This window comes from Taudactylus pleione, unplaced genomic scaffold (genome assembly GCF_031769625.1).
Source record: "Taudactylus pleione unplaced genomic scaffold, aTauple2 ptg000845l, whole genome shotgun sequence".
In the NCBI taxonomy this organism is placed as follows: Eukaryota; Metazoa; Chordata; class Amphibia; order Anura; family Myobatrachidae; genus Taudactylus; species Taudactylus pleione.
The window spans coordinates 5,880,129-5,896,938 of NW_028285247.1; the positions used below are offsets into that span (position 1 = coordinate 5,880,129).

General features: G+C 46.6%; 1 protein-coding gene across 1 annotated transcript in view; it reads left to right on the forward strand.

Annotated features, from left to right (window-relative positions):
* LOC148474438 (zinc finger protein 181-like) overlaps window positions 1–5,461 on the forward strand; it is a 65,656-nt gene extending 60,195 nt beyond the window's left edge. Inside the window, exon 13 of the mRNA XM_088458627.1 lies at window positions 711–5,461. Coding sequence (XP_088314753.1) covers window positions 711–1,114 — 404 coding nt within the window. The 3' untranslated portion in view covers window positions 1,115–5,461. The remainder of the gene's footprint in view (window positions 1–710) is intronic.
* Window positions 5,462–16,810: the final 11,349 nt, after the last annotated feature.

The following is a 16,810-nucleotide window of genomic DNA, read 5'->3' on the forward strand; positions in this document are numbered from 1 at the left end:
CGGGATTGGAGGAAAGTAAGCCACAATTCTGACAAATAAGGGCTGGTAGTAAAGGCCCCTACACCCTAGACGATATTTTGAATGATTTGACCGATTCCGACGCATCGGAATGACAAATCGTTCAGTGTGTATGCACTATGTGTGCTCCCGCGGGGTCGTTCGTCGCATCTGACAGATCTTCCTGCATATACAAAAGATCTGAAGTCTCGTTAATGATTCCCCTCAGATCGTGCAGTGTGTACATTCTATCGAACGATACATTATACAGTTAGCACTCTAACCACCAAACAATGCAAGATATACATCATTTGGTCGTTTGTTACATTGCACATTGTGTATGCCAGGGGTCTTCAACCTTGACCCTCCAGCTGCTGTGGAACTACACATCCCAGCATGCACTGCCACCTTTTTGATATAACCGCATGCTAAAACTATGGCAGTGCATGCTGGGATGTGTAGTTCCACAGCAGCTGGAGGGCCAAGGTTGAAGACCCGTGGTGTATGCACTAGATCGTTTACCTGGGAGTTGAAGCGAAATCGTTAATGACATTGCATCATTTGCAAGTCGTCTAGTGTGTTCCTAGCTTTAGATTGTGGAAAGAGCAGGTTCTCACAACAGCACACTGCAATGATCTAAGGCACCATTCAAACTGGTGCAGGGAGATTGTAGCCTCAAATACATAGATCATCTTGATTTTCTATTTCCCCAGGTTCTCTGACTGACACAGCCGTGACCTTCTCCAGAAATGTGCATCAGGAGGGTCAGGCATATAAGTGTGTGGAATGTGGTGAGTGGTTTCTCGGAATGACTGCACTCACGTTACATCAAGCAACACACACCAATGAGAGACCGTTCTCATGTGACCAATGTCCAAAAACGTACAGATATCAGTCCAGTCTGTACAAACATAAAAAGACCCACAAAGGAAAGAGGCCATTTGCCTGTGAAGACTGTGATAAAAGCTTCAGTCACAATGTGTACCTCCTGCGACACCAGTTAGTCCACACAAGAAAGAAGCCTTTTGAATGCAACTTGTGTGATAAAAAGTTTTACCGCCAGACTGGGCTCGACAAACATCACCTTGTAAAACACATGATAACTACAGGAACATAATAGTTACGTTGAGAGGACATTCCATGATGGGAACATGTAATCTTTTTTTTCTTTGGATTCCTAAACAGGGTTAGGAATACAATAATTTTTTTTGTAATTGCACTTTGCAACAGAGCATCTACCTTACTTATGCATTAATCACAGAGTGATGTCTGTAACTAGATGGTGTCTTCTTGTGCTTGGCTCCACAAATAGCCACAATAAGATGGCAGCTATAAGCACTGTAGCAGACTATAGCTACACCATCATGTAATAGTGTAATACCTGGCACATATCTGAGAGCAGTGAAAGTGGCTTTCAAGCTTTTGTGAAAAGTCCTGGCATGCTGGGACTAGTAGTTTCACAGCAGAAGCAGAAGTGCCACAGATTGTTCTGTCCAAGGACTTATTTGCTGAGCAATGTTTTGTACAGGGCGTCTAGCTGCAGACTTGTTTTAGCATGGAGGATAATGATGTAATGTCACTACTTTGCCTGCTCTTTTCTATTCATTCTACAACACATCAGAATTAACAGTGTTTTATTGTTATATTATGGGCCAGTGCAACTGAAAAGCACATTTATAAATGTTTACAATCTTTAGCATTCTGAAAAAATGTGCATTGAGAGGATCAGGTGTTGACTAAGTTTGGACTTGATTGTATGATGGAAACAAAACCCACCTACAGTCCTATTCTGTTATTCTGAGTGTCAGTATTGAGCATTCTTTTTCTTTAACTACTTCAATAGGTATTTCTTCTTCCTCCATAGGACACAGGCTTTACGGTATAGGTTGGTGGAAAGGAGTCTGGGCACCACACAGATAACTTTGTTAGACACAGCCCAGGTTCCCCATTCCCCTTATATCCCGCCCCCAGCCGTAGGCCACTTCAGTTTTTTGTTGTTGCCCGAGTCAGGCACACAGTGTAAGCTGTGCTTATAGCTTTTTTTAAATATGTAGGGCTGCTGCTCCATCACTCGACTGGGCTAGTGTTTTCGGCCGGAGCTCCATTCTTTGTGGGAGCTCCAAGCTGCAGCAGGGGCAAGGTATGTGGGAGATGCCAGCGGTGCAGGCAGGGGGACCTAGGTTGTCTCCGCATCCCCTCTAGATCACCAGAGCAGTGGGGCACTAAGGCTGCTATAGCCCAGGGGTCCATGTCTGAAGGGGGAGGTAGGGTCTCCCCTCTGGCTCCTCCCCCCACCCGTGACGCTTTTTCTTTTAAGAGGAAGTCTGTTCCAGGGTCATTTTCTCCTCCTCCTCTCTCCCCTCCTCACAGACGCTGGGCAGACATTTTTTCAGTACCTGCAGTTCAGCTGGTCTTTGGAGAGTGCAGGCTCCCAGTATCCCTGTATTCCTCACCCTCAGTAGTCAGGTTATACATATTGCTCCCTCCTCCCCTGTTGGGGATGGTTTGTTGAGCATTTATTGCCGTATTTTGCATTGAATGTTTGACTGTTAATGTATCTTGCATAGTCAGTCTCTGCATAGTGCCCCTTATTTCCTCTCTGTCACAGGTAATGCTACAAGTAGTGGATAGACTCTCAGCTTCTGTGGTTGCGCCCTCTGTGGCTGGCCCTTCAGGTGTGGCCCAGTGTTTGAATGTTATGATGGAACCTTCTTGGATGCAGTCCTTTACACAGTCTGTTCAGGGTGTCTGAGTCCTTTAAACAGTTGCTCTTTGGTCCCAGGGTTACTCTGCCAGGGGTTCTAAACCAGCAGGTAAGCAGCCCTGGGCCTCCAGATGACCCGCTGCTAAGCCAGACAACAAGCCTTACGCATGACGTGGCAGGCCTCCACCTGGGGGACCACAGGGTGAGAGGCCAGCTTCTTTTTTCTAAAATTTGGAGGGCAACCACGGAGGACACCTGGGTAAGAGGGGTAGTCTCCCAGGGGTATGCAGTGACCTTTCGGGAACATCCTCTGGCCTGTTTTTTCTCCACAAATTTTCCTTGGGATCGGGAGAAGGCCGGAGGAGGTTTTTAGGGAGTCCATTCGTGCTCTTCTGACCTTGAGGGTTATTGTTTTGATTCCCGCGTCTCAGCGGGGCTCGGGCTTTTATGCCAATCTGTTTTTGGTCCGGAAGCTGAAAGTGTCATTCCAACCAATTCTCAACCTAAAGTCTCCCAACAGGTACTTGAAGATTCCCAAGTTCCGAATGGAATCGCTCCGCTCTGTTAGTCTAGCCGTGGAGCCCGGGGACTTCATGGCTTCCCTGGACATCCAGGATGCATGTTCCCATCCATCTCGGTCATCTGCAATTCCTTAGGTTTACGATCCAGGAGGATCATTTCCAGTTTTGGGCTGTGCTATTTGGACTTTCCACAGCTCCTCGTGTGTTCACGAAGGTCATGGCGATCATGGCAGCTCCTCTTCGGAGCAGAGGAATACGAAATTTTCTATATCTGGTCGAAATGCTTCTCCTGGCCCAGTCCCCGAAGATTCCCAAGGAGCACATCCGGGCCACAGTGGATCTTCTCCAGGCTCACGGATGGATCCTCAATTGGAAGAAATCTTCTCTGACTCCCTCTAAAGAGATGGTGCATTTGGGGACCTTGCTGAACTCCAGGGTTCAGCGGGTGTTACTCTCGGCAGACAAGGTTTGGGACTTGCAGTCCAAGATTCGTTTGTTTCTACAGCAACGGCAGGTGTATATTCATTATTGCATGCAGCTGCTTGGCTCTCTAGTCTCCACCTTCGACATGGAGTATGGAACAAATTCCATCTTCAGCTCAAGTCCCAGATGATTGTTCTTTCTAAGGAAGTTTGTCATTCCCTGTTGTGGTGGCTCCAGGAGTCCAATATACTCAGGGGACCTCCCTTTTATGGTTCAGGACTGAGTCCTCCTCACCCCCGACGCAAGTCCTCGAGCGTGGGGTGGTTTCCTGTCGGCAGACCTTTCATGGTCTGTGGTCTGATTTGGAGAGTCTGTTGCCTATCAACAGTCTGGAACTCTGCAGAGCTTTTAGTCAGGTCTTGCCTCTCCTTCAGGGTCACCCAGTGCAAGTACAGTCCGACAACGAGACGGCTGTCGCCTACATAAATCATCATGGAGGCACTTGTAGTCGTGTCGCCATGACGGAAGTCGCTCGTATTCGCGAATAGGCATCTTCCGTCCCTGTTGGCAGTTTACATTCCGGGAGTTCAAAATTGGGAAGCGGACTTCGTAAGCCGCCAGGACGTTCATTCGGGTGAATGGGCCCTACATCCGAATGTCTTTCAACTCCTGGTTCTTCGCTGTTTGCCAAACATCGACATGATGGCGTCTTGGCCCAATCACCAAGTGCCGAGGTACTGCTCTCGCACCAGAGATCTGGAGGCCTTTCTAGTGGACGCTTTGGCGGTCCAGTGGACCTTCCCACTCCTGTACATCTTCCCTCCAATCTCTCTGATTCCTCGGGTATTCCCCAAATTGAAGTTTGAGGGAGGCAATGTGATCCTAGTGGCTCCTGATTTTGCCACGAAGGGCGTGGTACACAGACCTTCAAGGCCTCTCTGTCGATGCTCCTCTGTGTCTTCCACTGCGGCCAGATCTTTCTGTCTCAGGACTCGTACTTTCATCAGGATCTGGCCCGTCTCCCTATGACTGGGTGGCTTTTGAGACATCCGTCTTAAGAGCTAAAGGATTCTCCAGGTCAGTCATTAACACTATGCTCAATGCCTATAAGCTCTTTTCGGCTAGAGTTTACCATCGAGTTTGGAGGACTTACTTTGACTGGTGTTCAACTTGAAATCTTAACCCCAGGTAATTTTGACTTGCTCGAATTCTTTCTTTTTTGTAGGCAGGGCTGGATTTGGAGCATTCGTCTTACTTCACTGAAAAGTGCAGGTTTCAGTTCTTTCGGTCCTCTTTCAGAGACAGATTGCGCTGTTGCCTGACGTTCGGACTTTTCTTCAGGGGGTCAGCCATGTACAACCCCTATTTGTACCACCGATGGCTCCTTGGAATTTGTCTCTGGTTCTTAGGGCCCTTCAGGATTCGCCTTTTGAGCCCTTGGATACTGTGGACATTTCTTGACTTACCTGGAAGACTGTCTTCCTCTTGGCCATAGCTTATGCCCGATGGGTGTCAGAATTGAGCACTTTATCCTGTCGCTCTCTGGCCCTGATTCAGAGCTGGACGCTCTGACAGAGCGCTCGCTCTGAATCAGGGCGTTTTTTTTTTTTATTATTTTTTTTATGGAGCGGCCAGGATGATGCGACGAGACCCTTGTGGTAGGGTCTCGTGGCCGCAAGCCCCAGAGAGCTTTCGGCTCAAACAGAGCCGAATGCTCTTCCACTGACATCACTTGTGATGTCAATGGGGCCGCCCCCAGACAGTAGGCGTTCTCATGGGAATGCCTCCGTCTGGGAAGCCACCCCCCTTGCCCGCCCACCAAAGGGGGCGTGCAGTCACTCAACATCGACAGCACGCCCCCTTTGGTGCGAGACCCGGAGCGACGGATTGCCCGTCGCTATCCGGGTCTCGCGCATGTGCACGACGGAGCCGGCAACGTCGTGCGCATGCGCTCTGGGCCGTCGACCCAGTTGCGAGCGCTCAGCGCTTGCGACTGGGTCTGAATCAGACCCTCTGTTTCTAATCTTTCAAGGGGACAGAGCTGTCCTTTGAACGCTACTAGGTTACCTTCCTAAGGTTGTTTCACATCAATCAAGAGATTGTGGTTCCTGCTTCCAGGTTCCGGATTCTTCTCCGGAGGAGGCCTCTCTGGATGTTGTGTGGGCCCTCCAGATTTATGTAGATAGGACAAAGGACCTGCGTAGGACAGATGCTCTCTTGTCTTGTATGACTTTTTCAAACGGGGATGGCCGGCGACTAAGCAGATGCTGGCCAGTTGGATTAATTTGACTATTCGCCATGCTTATGCTGTGGCAGATTTTCCTGCACCGTTGGTGGTGAGGGCTCATTCAATCCGGTTGGTGGGAACTTCGTGGGCAGTATGACGTAGTGATTCTGCGGAGCAGCTGTTTAGGGCGGCCACGTGGTCTTCTGCCAATACGCTCCTGAACTTCTATTCCTTTGCCACACCTGATTTGGCTTTTGGGCAAAGGGTTCTCAGCACAGCCCGGGAGTGTCCCCTCCCTTAGGGGATTAGCTTTGGGACATCCCAGCGAAAAGCCTGTGCCTCCTGTGGAGGAGGAGGAAAAATAGATTTATGTGCTTACCTGTTAAATCCTTATCTTCAATTCCATAGGGGACATTTGGCTCTCATCCTGACGTACCTGGCTTGTGAAGTTTGCTCTACTTTCGGTTCTCCTGGTCACGTCTTGTGTGCTTGGACCTGAGTGCTTGTCAGTCTTCCTTCTATTTCTTCTTCTTCTTGCTCCTAGTCTTAGGCTTGTTAACTTAACTGAAGTGGCCTACGGGTGGGTGCGGGATATAGGGGAAAGGTGGAGCCTGGGCTGTGTCTAACAAAGTTAACTGTGTGGTGCCCAAACTCCTTTCCACCAACCTATACCCAGCGTAAAACCTGTGTCCCCTATGGAATCGAAGAAAATTATTTAACAGGTAAGTACATAAATCTCCTTACCAGTCGTTCTCAAACTCTGAGGACCCCACACAGGTAACCTTTTGCAGGTCACCCAGCAGATGCACAGGTGTATTAATTACTCACTGACACATTTTAAAACACCCACAGGTGGAGCTAATTATTTCACTTGTGATTCTGTGAGGAGACATGGAAAACATGCACTGTTTGGGGTCATGAGGACTGAGTTTGAGAACCTGTGTGTATTTCTATTGTATAAAATGTTTCAATAATTTATTGTACAAGTGTTTAACATATTGAGTTATGTATGACTGCATACTACTAGAAATAAAAACATATTTTCTTAAAGTGGTATTCTTCTTATGCATTGTAAAAGATTTAAATGTTCAAATAAAATAAAGAAGATACAAGTATGTGTCAGTGTTGTGCCCCATAGCAAAAGTTTTTTCCAGCCCTTGATAAACCTATTCCTCAGTAGATTGGATAGAGAAGGTGATGGACACAAGAATAATGTTAAGGTGAATGGCCTGGAGGAGACCACATTCTGGTTTTTGGAACTGTCCCCCTTAAAGATGTTTTGCACTACCTGCAAAAGGTACTTGGCGTTATACAATACAGGTAATTCTAGTAACAATATACAATACAGAGAGCGCATTCTTATAGCCAATATTTGATACAGAGTTTTTTTAGTGTGACCGTTATATAATAAAGAAAGCATTCAAGTGACAGTTATATAATAGAGAGGGTATTCTATTCACTATATACTGTACAATTCAGAGAGCATTCTAGTGGCCAATAAGAGTATAGAATACAGAGAACATTCTAATGACATACAGCATTCTATATAAAATGACAAATATTTTATTAACCAGTATACAATACAGAGTTTTTTTTATTAATCAATACATAATATGTAGAGCATCTTTGTTACCAATTTACCATGTATTTGAGTAACCAATATATAATACAGTTTGATAGAGACAAAACACAGTATATTCCAGAGAGCACTATGCCACTATTATGCTGTTCTGGATAGCAATATAGAATTAAGACTCTCAAATCTCTGGTTGCTGTACAATGCAAATCCTTTGTGACTTTACAATGCAAACTTATGAATCTCCCAGGATGCATTGAGTCCACTCTTCCTATACCCCGCCCCCGAGCCACCTCAGTTTCGTTGGTGCCCAGCCGGAGTCGGGTCACCATTTTGCAGAGGGAGAGGGGCTATTCATCAGACCCTAAAGCTTATTTCTTTCATTTACTTTACTTTTACAAATAGAGCTAGCAGCAGCAGACTGTCCGAGGGATGTCTGCACTGCCGCTCCGTCACCCCTCCGGTGGCGCGATGCCAGTACTGATCCGGAGAGGACCCAGACTGCACTCGGACATCAGGGGACAGGTAAGGCTGGTCGCTGCTTGCAGTGACCCCCTTGTAATGGCAGTTGATACCTCCGGTCTCGGGACAGACCGGAGGTGCCAGGTGTGGATTACGGCCTACGGCTACGGCCATCGCGCTCCAGAGGACCACCAGGGACATATTGGTGCGGGAAACCAGCGTCCATGGGGTTAATAACCGGCCAGGGGAGACTGCTTCCCTGTTTAAGCAGCTCCTCCCCTCAGCTCAGTGTGCCTTTCCACTGCGGTCTGGCTTCCCTGAACTGCTCTCCTCCTCCGGACCTGCCTCCTCTGAGGTCTCTGGCGGCCATTTTCTAAGGTGCAGTCGCAGTTCTCCCAGGACAGCGTGGTCCTGTCCCCCTGCATACCTCTCCCCAGGATCAGCGTACACTCCCCAGGGTTAGTGTATGTAGCGCTATTTCCTACCAGACACTGCGTCTGTGTAGTTGAGTATAGTGCCGCTTTGCAGTGTCTTTCCTGCATTGCATGTGACTTGTGCCAGCGCTATCTATCTGTGTCTTTTTTCTATCTGTCAGTTTATGGCTATACCCTTTCTCTCATTCTGCCCTCATACAGGTGTAGTTAGGGTGGCTCATACCTGACCACAGATAGATAGATCTTTCTATCTATCTATTTCAATATTTCTGAGTTCTGTCACATACTGTTCTGTGCTGCACTGTGCCATATTTTGGCAACGGGTTCCTGCAGCTTACATAAGCATAAGCCAGGACCAGTATATTGCTCCCTGTTAGTATTTATACATACTCGTGGTTGCTTTGTACACAGTGCGCTATTGTGCGTCATTTATCCTGCAGACATGTCTGACAAGGGTAATGAACACATTCCTGTACTTATGACGCAGTCTTGCAGATTATCTACTGCAGTTTTCAGTGAGGAGGATGGGTTATGTATGAGGTGTTAGAACCTGCCAAGTGCTTCGAACCCCCCGACATCAGTACAGGAGCTCCCTTGGGCATTTTTTTCTCAGATGCTGGCCTCCATTGTGGACCGCCTGGCGGTCCTGACTGTTATTCCTCCTATGGGGATACTACAGCAGCCCGTCCCTCACTCACAGGGACTACCACTGATTATGCAGAGCCCTCCTGTAATACAGCAGGCGGTCATTCCCACAGTGGGATTACTACAGAGCGGAACTCCACCATGGGTGGATGTTTTCTCTTCCTCAGTACACTCTGTACTACGACCTCTACGGCCATTCAGACCATGTTGCAGAGTGAGAAACCTGTAAGACCAGCTAAGCGTCCTGTGTTGTCATCTCAATCCACATAGCTGTCAGAATCTGAGATGTCATCTGATGACGGAGAGGTGGCTGATGCCTCTAACCCTGACTCCCCTTGGCAAGAGGCGGAGCCTAAATCAAGGATTAATATTCCGGCCTGGGTGCTTGCACTCAGATACACATTGGTTATAGAGGATGACGAACCAGCCCCTAAATCCAAACACCCTCTATTTAAACAGATAGAGGGAATACTGCCGAAGACACCTTTAGCAGATCAGCTGGTGGATCACATGGCTATGGCCTGGTAAGAGGTATCAACCTCAGAAACGTTTGACCTCATGTTACCCATTTCCTCAGGCTCATTGTAAGAAGTGGGAATAACCACCTGCAGTGTATTCACACGCTACAAGGTTAATTAAAAGTGCAACGTTACCTATGCCTTCCATTTCTTCCTATGGATAGGAAAGTGGAAACTTGCCTAAAGTCTATATACTCTCTTTCAGGAGCTGTTGCCCGGCCGTCCATGGCTATCTTCTGGGTAGCTAAGGCTATAGAGAGTTGGGCTGATACACTTTAGGACTCCTTGGAAGTTCCAGAGAATCAGGTGTCACTGGTCGGCCATATTAGGGATTCGGTTGCATATATCGGTGAGGCCGCTCTGGATGTAGTCTACTGACATCTAGGGTCCCGGCTGCTGCCGTGTCTGCTTGCCGTTCCTTGTGGCTATGCTATTGGAGCGCTGATGCCAATTCTAAGAAAGGCCTGGAGGCCTTAACCTATAATGGGGAGATTTTGTTTGGTCCAGACTTGGACAAGATTGTTGACACGTTGGCCAAATCCAAACCTGCATTTCTGCCCCTCAGCATCTGCTCCTGCAAAGTCTCGAAGCTCCTCCTTTCGTACCCATGGGAAAATCGAAGGGGCAGTGCTTCCCTAGGCAGTCCGCTGCCAAGAAGACTGTCAGCCTAAGAAACAGGCTTGGAGCACAAGACACCCGGCCCCCAAACCGGAGGATAAACCTGCAGGCTGACGGGGTGGACCTCCCTCTGCAGGACCTCCAGAGTGGGAGGCCGACTTCTTCACTTGGGTAAATGAAGTGGTCTCTTACGGGTACGCCCTCTCATTCCTTCGAAGGCCTCCCCACCAATTTATCTGCAAAGGCCCTCCTTCTGACAAGACCAAGGCCTTGCAGATCCAGAAAGCCATACAGTCCTTGCTGCAGGCAGGGGTAATTGTACCAGTTCCACTATCTCAAAGAGGGTCTGGATATAATTCTACTCTCTTTCTGGTTCAGAAACCAAATGGGTCTCATCGGCCTATCCTCAACCTCAAATCTCTGAACAAGTTCTTCAGGTTCAGGATGGAAACCTTATGATCCATCATACTGGTTATGGAACCTGGGGATTAAATGGTATCACTGGACATTCAGGATGCATACCTACATGTTCCCATAACACTTTCTCACCAGCGTTATCTACAGTTTGCCATACTGCAACAACACTTCCAGTTTCGGGCGCTGCCCTTTGGCCTATCCGTGGCTCCAAGGGTATTTACCAAAATCATGGCTGTCATGGCAGCCCACCTGCGGAGTCAGGGTATCCGGCTCCTACCATATCTGGACGACCTCCTCCTTGTTGGCAAGTTCTCAAGAAGTACTTCACTACCACCTACAAGCTCATGGGTGGTTAATCAATTGGAAAAAGTCCTCCCTAATTCCCTCACAGAGGATGGTTCATTGGGGAGCCCTTCTGGATTTTCACCAACAGAGAACTTTATAACTCCAGAAAAGATTTCCACACTGCAGCTGCGAGTATGCAGATGTCTCCGCAGTCGCGGGGTGTCAGTACTAATCCTCTCAAGGTGGAATGGATTACCCAACTGGATCAGAGCTCAGACGATAGTACTCTTTCCGGAGGTGCGTCTGTTTCTCTCTTGGTGGCTATAGACATCTCATCTAACCAAGGGTCGTCCCTTTTGGATCCTGGACTGGATACTCCTAACAACGGACGCCAGTCTCCGGGGATGGGGCTCAGTGACCGGTCCACACTCCTTTCAGGGCCGGTGGACAACGGTAGAGGCATCCCTGCCCATCAACATATTGGAACTTCGGGGTGTGTACAGGGCCCTCATGATGGCAAAACACAGGTTGTCAGACAATGCCACTACAGTGGCTTACATCAACCGTCAAGGTGGCACTTGAAGTCGGGCAGCAATGACAGAAGTGTCATGCATTCTGACATGGGCAGAATGTCTTCTACCGGCCATTTCGGCAGTGTTCATTCCGGGAGTTCTCAATTGGGAAGCGGATTTCCTCAGCCGTCACGATGTGCATCCAGGGGAATGGGTCTCTTCACCAAGAGGTGTTTCAACTCCTAGTGGACAAATGAGGTCTCCCAGAGGTGGAGCTCATAGCCTCCTGACACAATCACAAGTTACCAGTGTATGGGTCCAGAACAAGATATGCCGAAGCAAGCCTAGTGGATGCTCTGTCAGTGAAATGGACCTTCTGGCTTGCATACCTATTTCCTCCTGTCTCCATGCTTCCTCAGGTTCTTCGGAAGGCACTGTCCTGCTGGTGGCTTCAGCTTGGCCCAGACGTCATTGGTACTCAGATCTTTGGAGTCTCTCCATCGACACTCCATTTCTACTGCCTTAATGTCCGGACCTGTCTCAGGGTCCTTACCTTTACCCGGACCTGAATCGTCTGTCTTTGACGGCGTGGCTCTTGAGACATCCTTCCTAAGGTCCAAAGGATTCTCTAGCTCGGTCATCAACATGATCCTTAGAGCGCGCAAGCCTGCCTTCGCCAGGATTTACCACAGAATGTGGCATACATATTTCCAGTGGTGTCATACAAGAGATTATGACCCTCAGGTGTTTTGAATTTCCAGAATACTGGCATTCCTTCAAGCTGGATTGGCCCTCAGCCTATGCCTGGCCTCATTGAAAGTGCATGCCTCTGCAATGTCAGTATGGTTCCAACATAGAATTGCTCTGCTTCCGGATGTCCACACCTTCCTCCAGAGTGTCCTCCGGATTCAACCTCCCTTTGTCGCCCAGTGCCTCCTTGGGATTTGGCAGTAGTTCTTTGAGCCCTCCAGGGTCCTCCATTTGAACCACTAGATCTTAAAGAGTCTTAGCAGCCAACCACTTTTCTTCTGGTTATTGCATCTTCTGGTTATTGCATCTCCTCAAACCAATTCTGGACAACTTGAGACAGATGACACGTTGCATTATCCTGCTGGAATATTTAATTGTGTGTGGGGGTACATGAAGTCCATGAAGAGCTACAAATAGTCATCAAACAATGCAATGTAGCAGTTACCAGTGAATGACATGTTCAGGGGTGACTCATCCCATGCCATGCGAACCTCACATCATTATGAAACCACCACAAGCCTGCACGGTACCTTGTAGACAGCTAGGGTCAATGGCCTCATGGTATCTGTGCCACACCCAAACACTACCAGCCCGAAACTGGAACCGTGACTCATCAGACCACACCACATATTGCCAGTCCTCCAGGGCCCAATTAGTGACGGCACGAGCCTAGCTGAGGTGCTGTGTCCAATGTCGTAGACACTCTGGTGGGTCTTCTGCTCCCATATACTATGGAATCTAAAGAATGCTGCACTGACCTGCTCGATATGTGTAGGGTACCTCCTGCATTGAATGTGGATGTGATTTGATCCAGTGTCACTTGTCTGTTCCTACGGACAATTCTGTCCAGACAGCGCTGGTCACGATCAGTAAGCACCCATGGTCCACGACTGAGTGGTCCATGGTGGATGGTAATGCCTTCCATTAAGTATTCCCAGTACACATATGACACCGTAGATCAAAAAATTTTGAATGTCCACACAACTATGTAAATGAAATATCCCATCTGTCGGGCATCCACTATCATGCCCCGTTCGAACTCCGATAATTCACGTTGCCTTGCCATGAGTTGGTTCTCACACGGACTCACGAGATGTCGGATTACAACTGATGCATATCTGGGCTTTTCCAAGACGTCTCAGTAACAGTGATGCCACCTACCTTTACATACTAAGAATTGAAAGAAAATATGGGGGAAATAAACTAAAGACAGGTTACAGTAAAAAAACTTACATTCTTTTATTTATAGAATATCCTTTATGGTTCTTCTACAGCTCATCCCATTCCCAGTATGATGACATGGCAGTCTTGGTTTTGTCACTTATGCTTATATGTATTTTCTGTGTGCAGCTGAGTCTGTAAAAATCATCATAACGGAACAAACAGCCGCTGACACTGTAACGTAGATTTCGTATACAGCTGCAGTCGCACACAGAATATACACATGCCGCATATAATTTTAGTCAGTGTAGTCTGCTTGTGAGTCTTATTTGCATTGCAAATAAAACACATTTGTGGTGAAAAAGATGCACGAAAAGACGCTCCGCATTAGAAAACTCGTATGGGACTAGGAGTAACTAGAAGGGCTGTTTTAACGTGACTGCAGAACAACAACAATGGAGGACAAATATGTAGTATACTCTGGAACAAGCTGCTAACTTTGTGGATCATAAATAATAGGATTTTGGTCAACTTACTGTTGAATCCTTTTCTCTTAAGCAGGCCGGGGAACACTGGTCAATGGGATTGTAGGATGGGGCTGGAGCTAGCACTTAATAAAACTGAGTAGTGCCATGTTTTGGATGGAGCCCTTGTATGTAGCTATTTTTTTGGTTTGCTGAGGTCTCCAGTGGCATTGCAGCTTCCAGAGTGAAGGTACTCCTAGTGGCTCCAGGCTGGCTATGCATGTCATGGTACACAGACGTTTTTCAAAGGTCTGCGGTCCGGGGTGATGTCTTCCACTTTGTCCAGGCTGGCTGCGACTAGGCCCGTTTCTACAAGGGCTCTTTCCTTGGTTTCCCAGCCTTCACCTCTAGTATCTGGTTGGACGGATCTCTAAAAAGGTGCGTACACACGATACGATTAAAATGGACGATATGAACGATAACGATCATGTCGACCATATCGTGCATTTTTCGGTGCCCAACGACCTGCGATGCGCAGACACGTATGGACGATATCTATATCGTCCATTGCCCGTGCATGCAGGCAAACCTGGTCGATATCGACCAGGTTACTATAGGGACCCGCGATCGTTGATTGCTATAGTTGTTGGTGAGTTTGTGGTGTGCTGGAGGATCAATATCGATCCTCCAGCACACCCATAAGAGCAAGCAATTAAAGGATTTTCATTTGGACAATATCTGGTGACAAATGGATGATTCGCTTACATTTTCCAAGGTTTTAGATTTTCTCTTATGCAGCCAGACACTGATGGTCTCTTTCCTTCCTCTTGTAAAAACTTAATACACGGATATTGTTTGTGTACAGTTGTAAATATCCCCTTGTGTGGTCTAGGGACCCAGCTAATGTCTTCAGGCAGCCCCCCCCCCTGCCCATTCATGCAGTAGAAACATTCGTTTTATTATTTAGTTAAATATTTCTTACAAGACAGCATGCAGGAGACAAGACACTTTAAATGCAATTATTTAATTAAATAGTTTAAATCAAATATTATTTACAAAGATTACAGGAGTCTTTCTTTAGAAAAAAAATTAAGATCATCTAGTTCTACATTTAATAAAAAAATAACAAGCAGCTGGTTGCCCATGACCAGTCCAAAATTAAAGTTAGAAAAATGTATTTGAATATGGTCCTCAATAAACAAATCTGTGTGGTAACATATTTTGCTAATTAAAACGGTGTTGGTTCTACAATCATATACTGAAAAGAACATGAAATGGGGCTTGAAAATTTTGAGTCAGGATTGTTTAGTGCAGTGGTTCTCAACCTCAGGTCTCAGGCCTCCCCAACAGGTCATATTTTCAGGATTTCTGTCTGTAGAAGCAGGTGGAATAATTACTGACCCAGCAAAATGGATTAACTCATCTGGGCATCATTAAAGAAATGTACAAAACATGACCTGTTGGTGGTACTTGAACCACTGGATTAGTGTAACACAACACATGCTGTAACCACAGCAACCAGATATTAGGTAACATAGGGTGGAAATAATGAATATTGGTGATCTCTATAGAAGTTTTCACCATCATTTTTCTAATGTAATTTAGAAAACAATTGCAAACACCTAAGTGGTCACTACGGGCTATACCGCCTTTCGGAAACTGTATTCCCCATACTCTAAAGGAGCCCATACATCCGCTGTCACAATAAAAGATTCACAGACTCTGATTTCCCCCCCAATTTAAAGATTTCCCAATCCACCAATCTGCGCCCTTACATTACAGATAGTCAGGTGCATAAATATTGGGGCATTGACAGAATTTTCATATTTTGCCCTCTATTCACCACCACAATGGCTTTGAAATGAAACAAACAAGATGTGCTTTAACTGCAGACTTTCAGATTTAATTTGAGGGTAATTACATCCAAATCAGGTTAACGGTGTAGGAATTACAACGGTTTCTATATGTGCCTCCCACTTTTTAAGGGGCCAAAAGTAATAGGACTATCAACTCAAAAGCTATTACATGGACAGGTGTGGGCTATTCCCTCGTTATTTCATTATCAATTAAGTAGGTAAAAGGTCTGGAGTTGATTCTAGGTGTGACATTTGCATTTGGAATCAGTTGCTGTCGACTCTCAATATGAGATCCAAAGAGCTGTCACTATCAGTGAAGCAAGCCATCATTAGGCTGAAAAATCAAAACAAACACATCAGAGAGATAGCAAAAACATTAGGTGTGGCCAAATCAACTGTTTGGAACATTCTTAAAAAGAAAGAATGCACCGGAGAGCTCAGCAACACCAAAAGAGTCGGAAGACCACAGAAAACAACTGTGGTGGATGACAGAAGAATTATTTCCCTGGTGAAGAAAAACCCCTTCACAACAGTTGGCCAAATCAAGAACACTATCCAGGAGGTAGGTGTATATGTGTCAAAGTCAACAATCAAGAGAAGACTTCACAAGATTGAATATAGAGGGTTCACCACAAGATGTAAACCATTGGTGAGCCTCAAAAACAGGAAGACCAGATGAGAGTTTGCCAAACAACATCTAAAAAAGCCATTACAGTTCTGGAACAACATCCTATGGACAGATGAGACAAAGATCAACTTGTACCAGAGTGATGGGAAGAGAAGAGTATGGAGAAGGAAAGGAACTGCTCATGATCCAAAACATACCACCTCATCAGTGAAGCATGGTGGTGGTTGTGTCATGGCGTGGGCATGTATGGCTGCCGATGGAACTGGTTCCCTTGTATTTATTGATGATGTGACTGCTGACAAAAGCAGCAGAATGAATTCTGAAGTGTTTCGGGCAATATTATATGCTCATATTCAGTCAAATGCTTCAGAAGTCATTGGACAGCGCTTCACAGTGCAGATGGACAATGACCCGAAGCATACTGCAAAAGCAACCAAAGAGTTTTTTAAAGGCTAAAAGGTGGAGTGTTATGCAATGGCCAAGTCAATCCCCTGACCTGAATCCGATTGAGCATGCATTTCACTTGATGAAGACAAAACTGGAGGGAAAATGCCCCAAGAACAAGCAGGAACTGAAGACATTTGCAGTAGAGGCCTGGCAGAGCATCACCAG